Source organism: Zophobas morio, unplaced genomic scaffold, assembly GCF_036711695.1.
Source record: "Zophobas morio isolate AGI-343-1 ecotype UQ-CSIRO unplaced genomic scaffold, CSIRO_AGI_Zmor_V1 ptg000026l, whole genome shotgun sequence".
Taxonomy (NCBI): domain Eukaryota; kingdom Metazoa; phylum Arthropoda; class Insecta; order Coleoptera; family Tenebrionidae; genus Zophobas; species Zophobas morio.
The window spans coordinates 15,059,636-15,077,778 of record NW_026972131.1 but is presented as its reverse complement, the minus strand read 5'-3'; the positions used below and the strand labels follow the sequence as shown (position 1 = coordinate 15,077,778).

The 18,143-nt window shown below is 30.1% G+C and overlaps 1 protein-coding gene across 1 annotated transcript in view; it reads left to right on the top strand.

Annotated features, from left to right (window-relative positions):
- Positions 1-18,143, top strand: part of LOC135136086 (partitioning defective 3 homolog) — a 71,308-nt gene that overhangs the window by 43,343 nt on the left and 9,822 nt on the right. Inside the window, exons 11-17 of the mRNA XM_064065213.1 lie at positions 3,763-3,945; positions 4,091-4,863; positions 4,918-5,225; positions 5,302-5,370; positions 5,490-5,575; positions 5,625-5,772; positions 12,157-12,752. Coding sequence (XP_063921283.1) covers positions 3,763-3,945; positions 4,091-4,863; positions 4,918-5,225; positions 5,302-5,370; positions 5,490-5,575; positions 5,625-5,772; positions 12,157-12,752 — 2,163 coding nt within the window. The remainder of the gene's footprint in view (positions 1-3,762; positions 3,946-4,090; positions 4,864-4,917; positions 5,226-5,301; positions 5,371-5,489; positions 5,576-5,624; positions 5,773-12,156; positions 12,753-18,143) is intronic.

The window sequence follows — 18,143 nt, the reverse complement described above, 5'->3', positions numbered from 1 at the left end:
AAATCGAAAAATCAAAAGACAAAAAAATCGAGGAGTCGAAAAATCGAGAAGTCGAAAAATCAAAAAATTGAGAAACCGAGAGATTGAATAATCAAAACATCGAAACATACGAATCTCAATGAATTGAGATCTCAAAAAATTTAAACATTCGGAAATTAAAAAAATTAAAATATAGAACTGGAAACTCGAGAAACTGAAAAATCTAGAAATTTAAAAATTAAAATATGAAAAAGTTGAAAAATTGAGAAATTGAAATAAAAAACAAAAAACTGAAAATCCAAAACTAAAAAATAGAAAAATCTAGAAGTCGAAAAACGAAAGAATCGAAGTATTGAAAAATATCAAAACTGAAAGAAATATCCAAAAATTGAGAAATCGACAAACCAATAAAGCGAAGTCGAAAAATCGAAGAATTGAAGAACTGAAAAATCGAAACTTTGAGAAGTGGGAAAATCAAAAATAGATTAATTGAGAAATCAGAAAACTGAAAATTTAACGCAAAAATTTAAAAAATTGAAAAATTTAAATACTGAAGAACTGAAAAGTCAAAAAATCGAGAAATCGAAAAAACTAAAATTTAAAACAATGAATACGCAAAATAGAAGAATCGAGAAATCCAATTCAATTTGAAAAATTGAAAAATCGGGGCATTGAAAAATTGGAAAATCCAGAAATTGAAAAGCTCAAAAGAAAAAAATCGAAAAACCGAGAAATCCAAAAATCGAAACATCGAAAAATTCAAAAACTGAGACTTCGAGAAATCGAAAAATCGGAGGATCGAGAAATTGAGGAGTCGGAAGCCGAAAAGGAAAGTTAAAAAAGAAAAATTGAGAAATTGAACAATCAAAACAACGAAACATCTGAATTCGATAAATTGAGAAATTAAAAAATTGAATAATCGAAAAATTTAAAAAAAGAAAAACTGGAAAATCGAAAATTAAAATTCAAAAAATCGAAAAATTGAAATATAGAACTGAAAACTCGAGATATCGAAAAACCTAGAATTTTAAAGAAGGAAATATTAAAACATCGAAAAGTTTAAAAATTGAGAAATCGAAGCACTAAACAGTCCAAGAATTGAAAAATCTAAAGTTTACAATAAAAAAAGGAAAAAAGCCAGACATCAAAAAAAATCCATCAATTCAAAAATCGAAAAGTCGAAAAATTGAAATATTGAAAAATCTCATAACTGAAAGAAATATTCAAAAAAATTGAGAAATTAAAAAATTGGAAAATTGAGAAATCGAAAATCTAAAAAAGCAAAATTGAAAAATCGTAATCTTAAAAAATCGAAAAATTGAAGAATTGAAAATGTGCAAAGTCGAAACTTTAGGAAATCCAGAAATGGACAAATAAAAAAAATACTTTATAAATCGGCGAACTGAAAATTTAGAAACGTGAAAATTTGAAAAATTGAAAAATCCAAGTATTTAAAAACCGTAAAATTGAAGAGGACAAAAATTGAGAAATCGTATCATTGAAACATCGAAAGATTGAGAAATCGAAAAATAAAAAAAATCTAGAAATAGAAAATTTAAAGAATGGAGGAATCGGAAAAACCCAAAATTGAAATATTGAAAAATTGAGACATTTAAAGTTGAAAAATCGAGAAATCGACAAGCCGAAAAATCCCAATAGCGTATTTAGGTATAAATCACAAGATCAGGACTATTCTACTTTTTAAAATTTAAATAACATTATAAATTGGAAAATGTTGATTTTTTTCCAAAAATCTTGACATCTAAGGTGAAAACTCGACACGGATGCATAAACCGTAAACGGGGCGAAACTACAATTTTACTATTGTAAAATTTGGAGATTGCGTCATGTCATTGTTCGTGACAAATTTTGGAGAGTGTAATTTGATAATACAATTTGAAATGTAAATTTTGTCATTCGGGAACATTATGTATTAAATCGTCAAGATGTTCAAGAACTTTGTTCACTTATTCGTTGTAAAGTCCAATGGTCGAAATGGGTTAGTTCTTCGTAGTGGATGTGTATCACATCAACTCTAACGAATATCGGTTTATAGATAAATCGCTTAAAGCCGATATTGGCCTGAGTGTGCTTTGGTCTGTAGATCAAACAAGTTCTCAGGCGACGAAAAATTGCATGTGAAGCGAGACTTCGGATTACAAATCGTGCCAAGGAAGACATATTTGGGAGAGATGGATTTTCAGGTGCTTGACTAGCGGTAATTTTAAATTGTTTGCTGTCGTTCGCGAAGTGAAGAACACAATTTCATTAAAGTGATAATTATAAAATTATCATAATCACTATTGGTGTTAATTAACACAAAATGGCGCGGCAAGTTATCAGTTGATTTCGTTAATAAATTCATAGAAACCTATATGGGATTTTTTCATGCCTTAGAAAATTAAAAAGTAAAAAATACAATAACAAAAATTTTAAAATTCGGTTTACGAAAAATTAGTTGACCTGTGCAAAGAAGAAAATTTTGCAAACGCTGACAAATATGACATCTTAAAAAAAATAACACTTGAAGAAGTGCTTTCGGCGTAATATTTTTGATGCTCCCGTGAACAAAATACTCTATGTCAGTGTGCAGTGCGCAAAAAGTTAACTGTGCAGATCTAGTCGAAAATCCGAAAACCAAATCGCTGTGTGTAGGGTCAGCATAACGTTAGTAATAAATCATCCCATCGGTTGAAGAACGTTGGGTCGGTGCACTGATGTCGATGTTATATTCCGAGAGGGGCCCAATACACCCAATAAAATCGAACAGACAAAATAAAGCTTCAAACATGATTATTTTTATACTAAAATTCTGACGTTTATAAACTGCACATTTTATTTATTTATTTATTTGATCTTGTTTTCGAACTATAATAAACATTTCAAACAATGTCTGTAACTTATTTTAATGTAAATTATATTCATGTGGTTAACAAAATCAGATGTAATATTAGTGTGATTTTGACCTTATTCTAGATTTTATTACAGCAGAACGGCGTATCCTTTTTAAATTTTAGAAGTTACGGAAACTAGTTCAAGAAACAATTAGTTATCTCGTATTTTTGGAACAAAATCTACCAAAATGTCAGATAACAGCAATTGTTTTTCATAGAAACAAACAGTCTTCAAAGCAGCCTTTAACTACTCGATATTACAAACATGCCTCTTAAGTTCTTAATGCGTTTTTTCTTTGAACATATATTTTCATTTTGTGTTAATATTTTTGTAACACCACGAATCTAAATTTTACTTAAAATCTTGTTTTACTTTAATCTTGTAAAACTAAACAATTATACCAGTTTAAAAACCCTTGGAAAGTTTCTGTCAGTCCTCAGATATAGTCAAATAAAAATAGGCGTCAAATTCATTTAAATTCAATTCTTTCGTATCACGTTACAACGCGTTACTTCATATTTTTTATGTCAAGTATATTTTCGTATTTTGTACATATATGTTTATACACATTACTGTCTACGGAACAATGTTAATTATGGATTTATGGATAACTCCTCGTATAAGAGCAGAGTGAAGGGTGTTTGCCTTTGCTAATGTTTGATGGCGCCATCTGATTTAGAGTACAATAAACCAAAAATTTGTCCCACGCCCCCTGGATTCCTTGTCCTAAAGCTCACTATTTAGGCGAAGTAAAATTTGTATTAGGTTGTCCAACTATAATATACTTAAACAATGGTTTTACTTAGTCTGTTCGAACAGCTTCCGCACCAGGTAGTTTTAATATCTCTAATATCACTGTATGAAATTAGTACTGTTGTTGTCACGCAGGACTCCGAGCAAGAAAAAGAAGTGGATCAAGTCGCTGAGGTTGTTAATGGTAACGATGTACCTCCTAACATACCTCCGCTCCCTCAAAGTCATCTTCAAGCTCTGCAAAACAGAGCAGCTGAAAAGAATGGTTCGGTAGCTAAAATCATATCACAGTTCCAAGAAGCGGCAAACATCAGCAATGTAATTTAGTTTTATTTTTGTCACTTTACTAACGCTTCGTTCAGTTGCCACTAAAACGCTGTGCTTTTGTGAAGGAACCAAGTCCCCGAGATCAAAGTTTGTAGTTTCTTTAGAACACATAGTTCTAACTCATCTTGGTTTTTAGCCCCCCGAAAAGTCCGACGACAACATGATCTTCCCTTGGAAGCACCGCGAGATCCTCACTCTTAACATCCCCGTACACGACTCCGAGAAAGCCGGGCTGGGGATAAGCGTCAAAGGCAAAACTAGTGGGTCGCAAGACTTGGGGATCTTCATCAAGAGCGTGATCAACGGAGGCGCGGCGTCGCGCGATAAGCGCTTGCGCACCAACGACCAATTGTTGAACGTCAACGGGATATCGCTGCTGCAGCAATCCAACAGCGACGCTATGGAGACCCTGCGCAAAGCTATGTTGCACACAGAAGGTCCAGTGCCTGGGAACATCACGCTGACGATAGCTAGAAGAGCGTCGTCTCCTGGTGCCAACCGAAGCTTTAGTAGTAGAGGCTCGGACCCCAATTTGCTCAACGTCTCCAGCGAACTGTACCACTCGAACGACACGGAACCCTCGCATAGCAACCATTCCGGAGCCAGTGGCAGTAGTACCAATACTGTGATCTTCAACCCTAACCAGAACGGGGTCGACGTCAAGCAAGCACAAAACATGTCGCAGATGCACACGTGGAACCCGGTGCTGGATCGCCTCACCGGGAATAACAAGCAACTGAGGAACGAAAGCTACTACAAAGCGACGCACGACACCTGGAGCGCTAGTATGTTAGCGGCGAATAACTCCTACGGGAACTTGACGAGCACGACGCTGAACCTAGCGCCAGCTGAACCCATTTTGATCGAGGACGAGTACGGGTCCAGAGTGCTAACGCATCAGAACACGCGGTGGGTGCATACCATATGCTTAACGCACATTTAATTAACGTCGTACCCTTCCAGAATTAACGTCCACATGACTAACAAAATGAACGGGAGCATCCCCGAGAACCGCAACGAGCACGAACCCGACGGCAAGGCCACGATTCCTGTAGACGCTAAAAGCGTCGACCCGAATTCGCAGGTTCAGGGTACCGACGCCACGTACGCCAGTCAGCTGTCTCTGGAGAACCCCCAAGGGTTCTCGAGAGACGCTTTCGGTCGACAGAGCATGTCCGAGAAGCGCCACGCCACCTTAGACGCCAAAAACACGGACACGTATCAAAGGACGAAGAAACTTCGCGAAGAACGAAAAAGTAAGGAATGTAACAGTAAGTTTTTTGTTGTGTGCTAACTTCCACTTCTTTGCTTGTTTGTGCTAATTTTTGTTTTTCATCCATCGTACAGCTAACTTAGTCAGAGTTGGGTCAGTGGAGTCGGTTATAAGTGTTAATCGCTCACAAGAACATCCCGAATGTAAGCATCGTCATTTTCATTTTTTTTTATTATTATTATTTTATTTTATTTAATTTTACTTATTTTTTTAATATTGTGTTGTGTGGTGTGGTTGGTCATTACAATGGGGTTTTGTGTAGATGCGGATAAGTTGGGGCAGCTGGGGCCGTCGTTGGGGATGAAGAAGTCTTCCAGTTTGGAGTCGCTGCAGACGATGGTCCAAGAAGTAAGTCACCACGTTATAAATTTAACAACGAATAAACGAGTTTTTGTAGATACAAATGCAGGAAGAGGGAGACCCTGCGTACAGTTACAGGGGGCTATCTGGAGGCCCGAAAGTGATAAGAGGACGAGGCTGTGAGGAAAGTTTTAGAGCCGCCGTGGATAAACACATCGTGGATCCCAACCACCAGTCTGAAATAAGTAAATATTATAACAAAAAGTGGTTCGAAATACAAAAAAAAAAAATGCTATTCAAGTTGTAATTTTAAATAGGGGAATTTGTTGATCTAAATTTGGGTTGGTAGCAATTTGACATTTGACACTGTTGACTGTTATTATGTTGTTACTGTTTATTAGTAGTTTTTAATTAAAAAAATTGGTCGAAGGTTATTTCGACAGAACTTTCCTCATCCCTGAAGTGCAGTCCAAAAATCGAAAAACTAAAAATCAAAAAAATTAAAAGTCGAAAAATTTTATAATTCGAAAAATTGAAATATTATAAAGTTGAAAATCCGAAACTCGAAACATAAAAAAATTCGTAAAATCGAAAAATAGAAAAATCGTTAATACATATAAAATCAAAAAACTAGAAATCGAAAAATCTACAATTCAAAAATCGAAAAATGAATCGAAAAACTACCAAAACGGGAAACTGAAAAATCCCAAAACTGAAATCCCGAAAAATTGAAAAACCGTAGAATCGAAAAGTTGAAAAATCGAAAAACCGAGAAATCGAAATTGAAAAATTGAAACATCTTGAAATCAAAACAAGAGAAGATTGAGAAATCGAGAAGCCCAGAAATCGAACAATCGAAAATCGAAAAATTAAAAAATTGATACATACATCGAAATCTCGGTCAATTGGAAAATCGGAAAACTGAAAATTGAAAAATTTAAAAACCGAAAAATTTTAAAGCCAGAAGTCGAAAAATCAAAAGATCAAGAAATAGAAATGTGCAAAAATTAAAGACAAAAAATTGAAAAATTGTGAAATCGAACAATCGAAAAATCCCAAAATTGGAAAATCCTAAAACTGAATCATCGAAAACTTAAGAAATCGAAAAATTGAAAAATCGAAAAACTGATGTATCGGAAAATCGAGAATTTGAAGAATCCACAAATTGCACAAAAACCCTCAAATTGAAATGTTGAAAAACCCAAAAATCGAAATCCGAAAAGTCGAAAGATCGAAATCGAAAAATTGAAAAAAAATTAGGTTTTGGAAAATTCCCAAAATTGAAATGTAGAAAAATTGAGAAATCGAGAACTTGAAAAATCGAGAAATCAAAAGAATGAAAAGTTGGAAAATATTAAAAATCAAAAAATTGAAATATGTACCTACATACATACATACTAAAAACTAGGAGTATAAAATCGGGAATTCAAAACATAAAAAAATCGTGAAATCGAAAAATCGTTAATATAAAATTTAAAAAATTGAAAAACTAAAAATCAAAAAACTAAACGAGAAACCGAAAAATTTGGTATTTGAAAAATCCCAAAACGAATCAAAACTGTAAAATGAAAAAGTCGAATAACAAGAAATCCAGAAGTCGAACAATCAAAATCGAAAAATTTGAAATTGAAATCTCGATAAATTTGAAAATCGGAAAACTGAAAATTGAAAAATTAAAAACGAAAAATTGAAAACTTGAAAAATCGAAAAATTTGATAATCAAAAAAACTGAAAAATCGAAAGATCAAGAAATAGAAAGATCTAAAATTTAAAAAAACGAAAAATTAATCCTAAAACTGAAGCACCAAAAATTGAAATATTGAAAAAGCTAAATATTTGAAGAACCTTTTCGATTCTTTGGATTCAGAAAAACTGAAATATCGGAAAAACGAAAAATATATTAAAAAATCGAGAAATCGAAAATTCCCAAAATCGAGAATTTGAAGAATCGACAAATTGAAGTCCTGAAACTAAAATGTCGAAAAATTGTAAAACCGAAAAATCTAAAAGCAAGGAGTCGAAAAATCGAAAGACAGAAATATGGAAATATCAAAAAAGTGAGAAATCTAAGATTTTAAAAATTCGAAAAATCGAAAATTGAAAACTGAATAACCGAAAAATCGAGAAATCGAAATAGCTGCAATTAAAAAAAAAATGAAAATGTCGAAAAATTGAAGCATCGAAAAATTGAATCGAGAAATCAAAACATCCAAAAGTCGAAATATTGAAAAATCCTAAAACTGAAACATTGAAAACTTGAGAAAATGAAAAATTGAAAAATCCAGAAATCAAAAAGTCGAAAATTTCGAAACCCCAAAAATTGAAATATTGAAAAATCGAAATCTTTGTAAAACCGTTTCGATTCTTCAAATTTTTCATTCAAGAGATAGAAAATTCGAGAAATCGAGAGTTTGAAGAATCCACAAATTGAAAAATCCTCAAACCAAAATTTCGAAAAATTGAAAAACCGAATAATCGAATCCCGAAAAGTCGAAAGAACGATTGAAATTGAAAAATTGAAAAAAAATTAGGTTTTGAAAAATTCCCAAAATTGAAATATTGAAAAATTGAGAAATCGAGAACTTGAAAAATGAAAAGTCGGAAAATTTTAAAATTCAAAAAATTGAAATATATATAAAATCGGGAATTCGAAACAAAAAAATCGTAAAATCGAAACATGGAAAAAATGGTTAATATAAAATTTAAAAAATTGAAAAACTAGAAAACGAGAAACCGAAAAATTGAAGAATCGAAAAACCAAAAAATTTGATAATTGAAAAATCCCAAAACTGAATCAAAACTGTAGAATGAAAAAGTTGAATAACGAGAAATCCAGAAATCGAAATTGAAAAGTTGAAACATCTAGGAATCGAAACATCAAAACATTGAGAAATCGAGAAGTCCAGAATTCGAACAAGCAAAATCGAAAAATTTGAAATTGAAATCTGGATAAATTCGAAAATCGGAAAACTAAAACATCGAAAAATTGAGAAATCGAAAAAGCCAGAAATCAAAAAATCGAAAATTTCAAAACACCAAAAATTGAAATTTTGAAAATCTAAATATTCCAAGAACCTTTTCGATTCTTTGAATTTTTCATTGAAGAATAGAAAAACTGAAATATCGGACAACTGAGAATTTGAAGAATCGACAGATTGAAAAGTCCTGAAATTAAAATGTCGAAAAATTGTAAAACCGAAAAATCTAATAGCAAGGAGTCGAAAAATCGAAAGATAAAAATATGGAAACATCAAAAAAGTGAGAAATCTAAGATTTTAAAAATTCGAAAAATTGAAAATTGAAAAGTGAATAACCAAAAGACCGAAAAATCGAGAAATCGAAATGTCTGAAATTAAAAAAAAAAAAAAATGAAAATGTCGAAAAATTGAATCGAGAAATCAAAACATCCAAAAGTCGAAAAATTGAAAAATCGAGAAATCAAAAAATCGAAAATTTTGAAACGCCAAAAATTGAAATATTGAAAAATCTAAATATTTGTAAAACCTTTTCGATTCTTCAAATTTTTCATTCAAGAAATCGAAAATTCGAAAAATCGAGAGTTTGAAGAATCCACAAATTGAAAAATCCTCAAACCAAGTTTCGAAAAATTGAAAACCGAAAAATCGAATCCCGAAAAGTCGAAAGATCGATCGAAATTAAAAATTGAAAAAAAGTTAGGTTTTGAAAAATTCCCAAAAATGGAATGTCGGAAAATTTTAAAATTCAAAAAATTTAAATATGTACCTACATACATACAAAAAGTAGGAGTATAAAATCGAGAATTCGAAACAAAAAAATCGTTAATTTAAAAAATTGAAAAACTAAACATCAAAAAAACTAGAAAACGAGAAACCGAAAAATTTGGTAATTGAAAAATCCCAAAACTGAATCAAAACTCTAGAATGAAAAAGTCGAATAACAAGAAATCAAAAAATCGAAAATTTCGAAACACCAAAAAGTGAAATATTGAAAAATCTAAATATTTGAAGAACCTTTTCGATTCTTTGAATTTTTCATTGAAGAATCGAAAAACTGAAATCGTAAAACTGAAATATCGGAAAATCGAAATATCGAAAAATAAAAATCGAGAAATCGAAAATTCCAAAATCGAGAATTTGAAGAATCGACAAATATGGAAACTTCAAAAAAGTGAGAAGTCGAAGATTTTAAAAATTCGAAAAATTGAAAATTTAAAACTGAATAACCAAAAGACCGAAAAATCAAGAAATCGAAATATCTAACATTAAAAAAAAAATGAAAATGTCGAAAAATTGAATCGAGAAATACAAACATCCAAAGTCGAAATATTGAAAAATCTTAAAACTGAAACATTGAAAACTTGAAAAATTGAAAAAACCAGAAGTCAAAAAATCGCAATATTTGTAGGACCTTTTCGATTCTTCAAATTTTTCATTTAAAAAATCGAAAAATCGAGAGTTTGAAGAATCTACAAATTGAAAAATCCTTAAACCAAAATTTCGAAAAATTGAAAAACCGAAAAATCGAAACCCGAAAAGTCGAAAGATCGATCAAAATCGAAAAATCGATCAAAATCGAAAAATCGAAAAAAAATTAGGTTTTGAAAAATTTCCAAAATTGAGATGTTGAAAAACTGAGAAAGCGAGAACTTGAAAAATGGAGAAATCAAAAAATTGAAAAGTCGGAAAATTTTAAAACTCAAAAAATTGAAATATGTGTAACATAAAAAAATCGTAAAGTCGAAAAATGGAAAAATCGTTAATATAAAACTCAAAAATTGAAAAACTAATCAAAAAACTAGAAAATGAGAAACCGAAAAATTGAAGAATCGAAAAACCAAAAAATTTGGTAATTGAGAAATCCCAAAACTGAATCAAAACTGTAGAATGAAAAAGTCGAATAACAAGAAATCAAGAAATCGAAATTAAAAAGTTGAAACATCTAGAAATCGAAAAATTTGAAATTGAAATCTCGATAAATTGGAAAATCGGAAAACTAAAATTTGAAAACTGAAAAATCGAAAAATTTGGTAATCAAAAAAATTGAAAAATCGTAAGATCAAGAAATAGACATATGTAAAATTTAAAGAAACGAAAAATGTCGAAAAATTGAAAAAACGAAAAATCCCAAAATTGAACAATCCTAAAACAGAAACATCGAAAACTTCAGAAATTGAAAAACTGAAAAATCCAAAAATCAAAAAATCGAAAATTTCGAAACGCCAAAAATTGAAATATTGAAAAATCGAAAATTTGTAAAACCTTTTCGATTCTTCAAATTTTTCATTCAAGAAATCGAAAATTCAAAAAATCGAGAGTTTGAAGAATCCACAAATTGAAAAATCTTCAAACCAAAATTTAGAAAAGTTGAAAAACCGAAAAATCGAAACCTAAAAAGTCGAAAAATTGAAAAAAAATTAGGTTTTGAAAAATTCCCAAAATTGAAATGTTGAGAAATTGAAAAATCGAGAACTTGAAATGGAGAAATCAAAAAAATGAAGTCGGAAAATTTTAAAAATCAAACAATTGAAATATGTACATACTAAAAAGTGGGAGTAAAAAATCGGGAATTCGAAACATAAAAGAATCATAAAATCGAAAAATGGAAAAATCGTTAATATAAAATTTAAAAAATTGAAAATCTAAAAATCAAAAAACTAGAAAACGAGAAACCGAAAAATTTGGTAATTGAAAAATCCCAAAACTGAATCAAAACTGTAGAATGAAAAAGTCGAATAACAAGAAATCCAGAAATCGAAATTGAAAAGTTGAATTTATCTAGAAATCGAAACATTAAAACATTGAGAAATCGAGAAGTCCAGAAGTCGAACAATCAAAATCGAAAAATTTAAAATGGAAATCTCGACAAATTGGAAAATCGGAAAACTAAAAATTGAAAAATTAAAAATCGAAAGATGAAGAAATAGAAATATCTAAAATTTAAAGAAACGAAAAATCCAGAAATAAAAAAATCGAAAATTTCTAAACACCAAAAATTGAAATATTGAAATATTGAAAAATCTAAATATTTGAAGAATCGACAAATTGAAAAGTCCTGAAACAAAAATGTCGAAAAATTGAAAAACCGAAAAATCTAAAGATAGAAATATCTAACATTTACAAATTCGAGAAATCGAAATATCTAAAATTAAAAAATAACGAAAAATCAAAATGTCGAAAATTTTAAGAATTGAAAAATTGAATCGAGAAATCAAAACATCAAAAATTCGAAAAATTGAAAAATCGAAATATTAAAAAATTCAAAAATTGAAAAATGCTAAAACCGAAACATCGACAACTTGAGAAATCGAGAAATCGAAAGTCAAAAAATCGAACAATACATTTATAAAGAAATTGACAAAAAGAAGAAAAATCGAAAATTTCGAAATGCCAAAAAAGCAAAATTTTGAGATGAGGTCATCAATTTTTTGAGTATGTTCAGGAATTTCCATTTCTTACATTCAACTTTGAATTTCAAAATCGAGCACTGACAAATTGACAGATTGGAATTTGACGTATTTAGTGATAAATTCAATACCAACATAATTTCGGTTCAGCAATATTTATTCTTTTAACGATTGAAGAATATTATTTTTTCAAAAAAACAGCGCAATAAAATTGTATGCTCAGTCAACATGTTAATTCTTGCAGGTGCCAAAAAGCATTGGTTGCTTGACGGCCCAATGGAGAACGAGCGCGAAATCGACGGCTTCAACAACGTCCGTGGCGCCCCCAGACAGTCTTCATTGAACGCCGCCCTCGACGGCAAACACAAATCCGCGAAAAAGAAGCCCAGTTTGCTGAAAGGCATCGGATCCATGTTCCGTTTCGGCAAACACAGGAAAATGGAGTTCACCAATATCGACGTCCAGCATTACCACCACAGTAACGAATTCGACTCGAATGCCAACCAGCAAGCACCAGTCCAGGAAACGGAGCACGAAAATCAGAACGCCAACGAGAGATTGCAAGAACAGCAACAGCAAAATCAACGGATCCAGCAACTTATTCAGCAACAACAACAACGGGAACCTTTGTATCAGAGACACGGCTTCGTGCACCGACACGCCGAGCAAGTCCAGGTTATCCCGGAGAACTCGGTGGCGCCGCCTGTGAAGTACCGGAACCAGGTGAACGTGGATCAAGGACAGAGGCGGGCTGAGCGGAAAGTGCACGACCATAGGATGAGACACACGTACTATCAAACCGACGAGCGAGAACCCATTTACGACCAGCGCCCGAATCAGGTACGTGTGTCTTGATTTTGACTTTGATGTTAAGGGGGAACGCTAGACGAGAGACAAGTTTGAATTGGGCGCAATTTGTTTAATTCTTTAAATCTACCTGATGCAGATTAATGATAATTTATGACAGGCGGCCCACAACATACCTTCAGCACAGAATAATCATTTCTCGTATTCTTTTGACATATTAATTTTAATATTCGAGATAATTATTATATTATTCGAACACAATTTAGACACTGTAGAGCACTGTCGATTGTTTTACTTTTTCGATAGCTTAATCTTTCGATTTTTCGACTTCCCCACTTTTCAATATTTCTGTTCTTCGACTTTTCCATTTTTGACTTCTTGTTGATTTTTTACTTTTTTGATTTCTCGATTTTTCATTTCAGCTCTTCCATATTTCCATTTTTTAAATGTTTCGATTTCTTAATCTTTCGATTTTTCGACTTCCGGGTTTTAGATTTTCTGTTTTTCAATTGTCGTTTTTCCAATTTTTCGATTTTTAAATTTAAAATTTTTCGATTTCCCGATTTTTCATTTCAGTTCTTCGATGTTTCAGTTTTTCAAGTTTTCGAATTTTTCAAATGTTTTGATTTCTTAATCTATCGATTTTTCGACTTCCCGGTTTTAGATTTTCTGTTTTTCAATTGTCGTTTTTTCAAATTTTCGGTTTTTCAATTTTTCACTTTTTTGATTTTTCGATTGCTCAATTTTTCGATTCTTTAGATTCTCAGTTTTTGGATATTTCAGTTTTGGGATTTTTCAATATTTCGATTTTTCGACTTCCTGGTTATAGATTTTCAGTTTTCAATTGTCGTTTTAAATTTTTCGATTTTTCAATGTTTTGATTTCCCGATTTAGTTTCCCATTTTTAGTTTTTCTTTCATTTTTCAGTTTCACGTTTTCAAATTACACCAAAATTGAAAAATCGAAAACTTAATAATTGAAAAATTGAAACATTTTAAATGAAAAAAATCGGTAAACCGAAAAATTGAAAAATCTATAAATCGAGAAATTGAACAATCTAAAAATTAAACAATTTAAAAATCGAAGAATTGGAAAACCAAAAAATCTAAACCGAGAACTTGAAAAATCGAATAATCGAGAAATCAAAACATCAAAGAAAACAAAAAAATTAACGGAAAATCTAGAACTTAAAAATTGAAAAATTAAAATACCTATCGAAAAATTTTTGATTTTTCATTCTTTAGTTTTTTTAAGGTTTCGATTTTTCGACTTGACTTTTTGGATTTTTCGATTGCTCAATTTTTCGACTTTGTAGGTTCTCAGTTTTTGGATATTTCAGTTTTGGGATTTTTCAATATTCCGATTTTTCAATTTTTGGCTTCTGGAGTTTTCGATGTGTCGATCTTTTTACTTTTTCGATTGCTTAATCTTTCGATTTTTCGACTTCCCCACTTTTCAATACTTCTGTTCTTCGACTTTTCCATTTTTGACTTCTTGTTGATTTTTTACTTTTTCGATTTTTAAATTTTAAATTTTTTGATTTCTCGATTTTTCATTTCAGCTCTTCCATATTTCCATTTTTCAAATGTTTCGATTTCTTAATCTTTCGATTTTTCGACTTCCGGGTTTTAGATTTTCTGTTTTTCAATTGTCGTTTTTCCAATTTTTCGATTTTAAAATTTTTAAATTTTTCGATTTCCCGATTTTTCATTTCAGTTCTTCGATGTTTCAGTTTTTCAAGTTTTCGAATTTTTCAAATGTTTTGATTTCTTAATCTATCGATTTTTCGACTTCCCGGTTTTAGATTTTCTGTTTTTCAAATTTTCGGTTTTTCAATTTTTCAAATTTGACATTTATAAACTGTCAATTTTTAGATTTTTCAATGAATCGATGTTTTGATTTTGCCATTTCTTGACTTTCGAGGGTTTCGATATTCCTGTTCTTCAGTTCTTTAATTTTTCGAATTTTCAGATTCGTGATTTTTCAATTTTTCGATTTTTTGAAGGTTTCGATTTTTCGACTTTACTTTTTTGATTTTTCGATTGCTCAATTTTTAGATTCTTTAGATTCTCAGTTTTTGGATATTTCAGTTTTGGGATTTTTCAATATTTCGATTTTTCGACTTCCTGGTTTTAGATTTTCAGTTTTCAATTGTCGTTTTAAATTTTTCGATTTTTCAATGTTTTGATTTCCCGATTTAGTTTCCCATTTTTAGTTTTTCTTTCATTTTTCAGTTTCACGTTTTCAAATTACACCAAAATTGAAAAATCGAAAACTTAATAATTGAAAAATTGAAACATTTTAAATGAAAAAAATCGGTAAAGCGAAAAATTGAAAAATCTATAAATCAAGAAATTGAACAATCTAAAAATTAAACAATTTAAAAATCGAAGAATTGGAAAACCAAAAAATCTAAACCGAGAACGTGAAAAATCGAATAATCGAGAAATCAAAACATCAAGGAAAACAAAAAAATTAACGGAAAATCTAGAACTTAAAAATTGAAAAATTAAAATACCTATCGAAAAATTTTTGATTTTTCATTTTTTAGTTTTTTTAAGGTTTCGATTTTTCAACTTCACTTTTTGGATTTTTCGATTGCTCAATTTTTCGACTTTGTAGGTTCTCAGTTTTTGGATATTTTTATGTTTTGGGATTTTTTGCAATATTCCGATTCTTCGATTTTTCGATTTTTGGCTTCTGGAGTTTTCGACGTGTCGATTTTTTTACTTTTTCGATTGCTTAATCTTTCGATTTTTCAACTTCCCCACTTTTCAATATTTCTGTTCTTCGACTTTTCCATTTTTGACTTCTTGTTGATTTTTTACTTTTTCGATTTTTAAATTTTAGATTTTTTGATTTCTCGATTTTTCGACTTCCGGGTTTTAGATTTTCTGTTTTTCAATTGTCGTTTTTCCAATTTTTCGATTTTTAAATTTTTCGATTTCCCGATTTTTCATTTCAGTTCTTCGATGTTTCAGTTTTTCAAGTTTTCGAATTTTTCAAATGTTTTGATTTCTTAATCATCTATCGATTTTTCGACTTCCCGGTTTTAGATTTTCTGTTTTTCAATTGTCGTTTTTTCAAATTTTCGATTTTTCAATTTTTCAAATTTGACATTTATAAACTGTCAATTTTTAGATTTTTCAATGAATCGATGTTTTGATTTTCCCATTTCTTGACTTTCGAGGGTTTCGATATTCCTGTTCTTCAGTTCTTTAATTTTTCGAATTTTCAGATTCGTAATTTTTCAATTTTTCGATTTTTTGAAGGTTTCGATTTTTCGACTTTACTTTTTTGATTTTTCGATTGCTCAATTTTTCGATTCTTTAGATTCTCAGTTTTTGGATATTTCAGTTTTGGGATTTTTCAATATTTCGATTTTTCGACTTCCTGGTTTCAGATTTTCAGTTTTCAATTGTCGTTTTAAATTTTTCGATTTTTCAATGTTTTGATTTCCCGATTTAGTTTCCCATTTTTAGTTTTTCTTTCATTTTTCAGTTTCACGTTTTCAAATTACACCAAAATTGAAAAATCGAAAACTTAATAATTGAGAAATTGAAACATTTTAAATGAAAAAAATCGGTGAACCGATAAATTGAAAAATCTATAAATCGAGAAATTGAACAATCTAAAAATTAAACAATTTAAAAGTCGAAGAATTGGAAAACCAAAAAATATAAACCGAGAACTTGAAAAATCGAATAATCGAGAAATCAAAACATCAAGGAAAACAAAAAAATTAACGGAAAATCTAGAACTTAAAAATTGAAAAATTAAAATACCTATCGAAAAATTTTTGATTTTTGATTTTTTTGTTTTTTTTAAGGTTTCGATTTTTCGACTTCACTTTTTGGATTTTTCGATTGCTCAATTTTTCGACTTTGTAGGTTCTCAGTTTTTGGATATTTCAGTTTGGGGATTTTTCAATATTCCGATTCTTCGATTTTTCGATTTTTGGCTTCTGGAGTTTTCGATGTGTTGATTTTTTTACTTTTTCGATTGCTTAATCTTTCGATTTTTCGACTTCCCCACTTTTCAATATTTCTGTTCTTCGACTTTTCCATTTTTGACTTCTTGTTGATTTTTTACTTTTTCGATTGTTAAATTTTAGATTTTTTGATTTCTCGATTTTTCATTTCAGCTCTTCCATATTTCCATTTTTCAAATGTTTCGATTTTTCGACTTCCGGGTTTTAGATTTTCTGTTTTTCAATTGTCGTTTTTTCCAATTTTTCGATTTTTCAATTTTAAATTTTTCGATTTCCCGACTTTTCATTTCAGTTCTTCGATTTTTCGACTTCCCGGTTTTAGATTTTCTGTTTTTCAATTGTCGTTTTTTCAAATTTTCGATTTTTCAATTTTTCAAATTTGACATTTATAAACTGTCAATTTTTAGATTTTTCAATTAATCGATGTTTTGATTTTCCCATTTCTTGACTTTCGAGGTTTCGATATTCCTGTTCTTCAATTCTTTCATTTTTCGAATTTTCAGATTTGTGATTTTTCAATTTTTCGATTTTTTGAAGGTTTCGATTTTTCGACTTTACTTTTTGGATTTTTCGATTGCTCAATTTTTCGACTTTGTAGGTTCTCAGTTTTTGGATATTTCAGTTTGGGATTTTTCAATATTTCGATTTTTCGACTTTTAGATTTTCAGTTTTCAATTGTCGTTTTAAATTTTTCGATTTTTCAATGTTTTGATTTCCCAATTTAGTTTCCCATTTTTAGTTTTTCTTTCATTTTTCAGTTTCACGTTTTCAAATTACACCAAAATTGAAAAATCGAAAACTTAATAATTGAAAAATTGAAGCATTTTAAATGAAAAAAATCGGTAAAGCGAAAAATTGAAAAATCTATAAATCAAGAAATTGAACAATCTAAAAATTAAACAATTTAAAAATCGAAGAATTGGAAAACCAAAAAATCTAAACCGAGAACTTGAAAAATCGAATAATCGAGAAATCAAAACATCAAAGAAAACAAAAAAATTAACGGAAAATCTAGAACTTAAAAATTGAAAAATTAAAATACTTATCGAAAAATTTTTGAGTTTTCATTTTTTAGTTTTTTTAAGGTTTCGATTTTTCGACTTGACTTTTTGGATTTTTCGATTGCTCAATTTTTCGACTTTGTAGGTTCTCAGTTTTTGGATATTTCAGTTTTGGGATTTTTCAATATTCCGATTCTTCGATTTTTCGATTTTTGGCTTCTGGAGTTTTCGATGTGTCGATTTTTTTACTTTTTCGATTGCTTAATCTTTCGATTTTTCGACTTCCCCACTTTTCAATATTTCTGTTCTTCGACTTTTCCATTTTTGACTTCTTGTTGATTTTTTACTTTTTCGATTTTTAAATTTTAGATTTTTTGATTTCTCGATTTTTCATCTCAGCACTTCCATATTTCCATTTTTCAAATGTTTCGA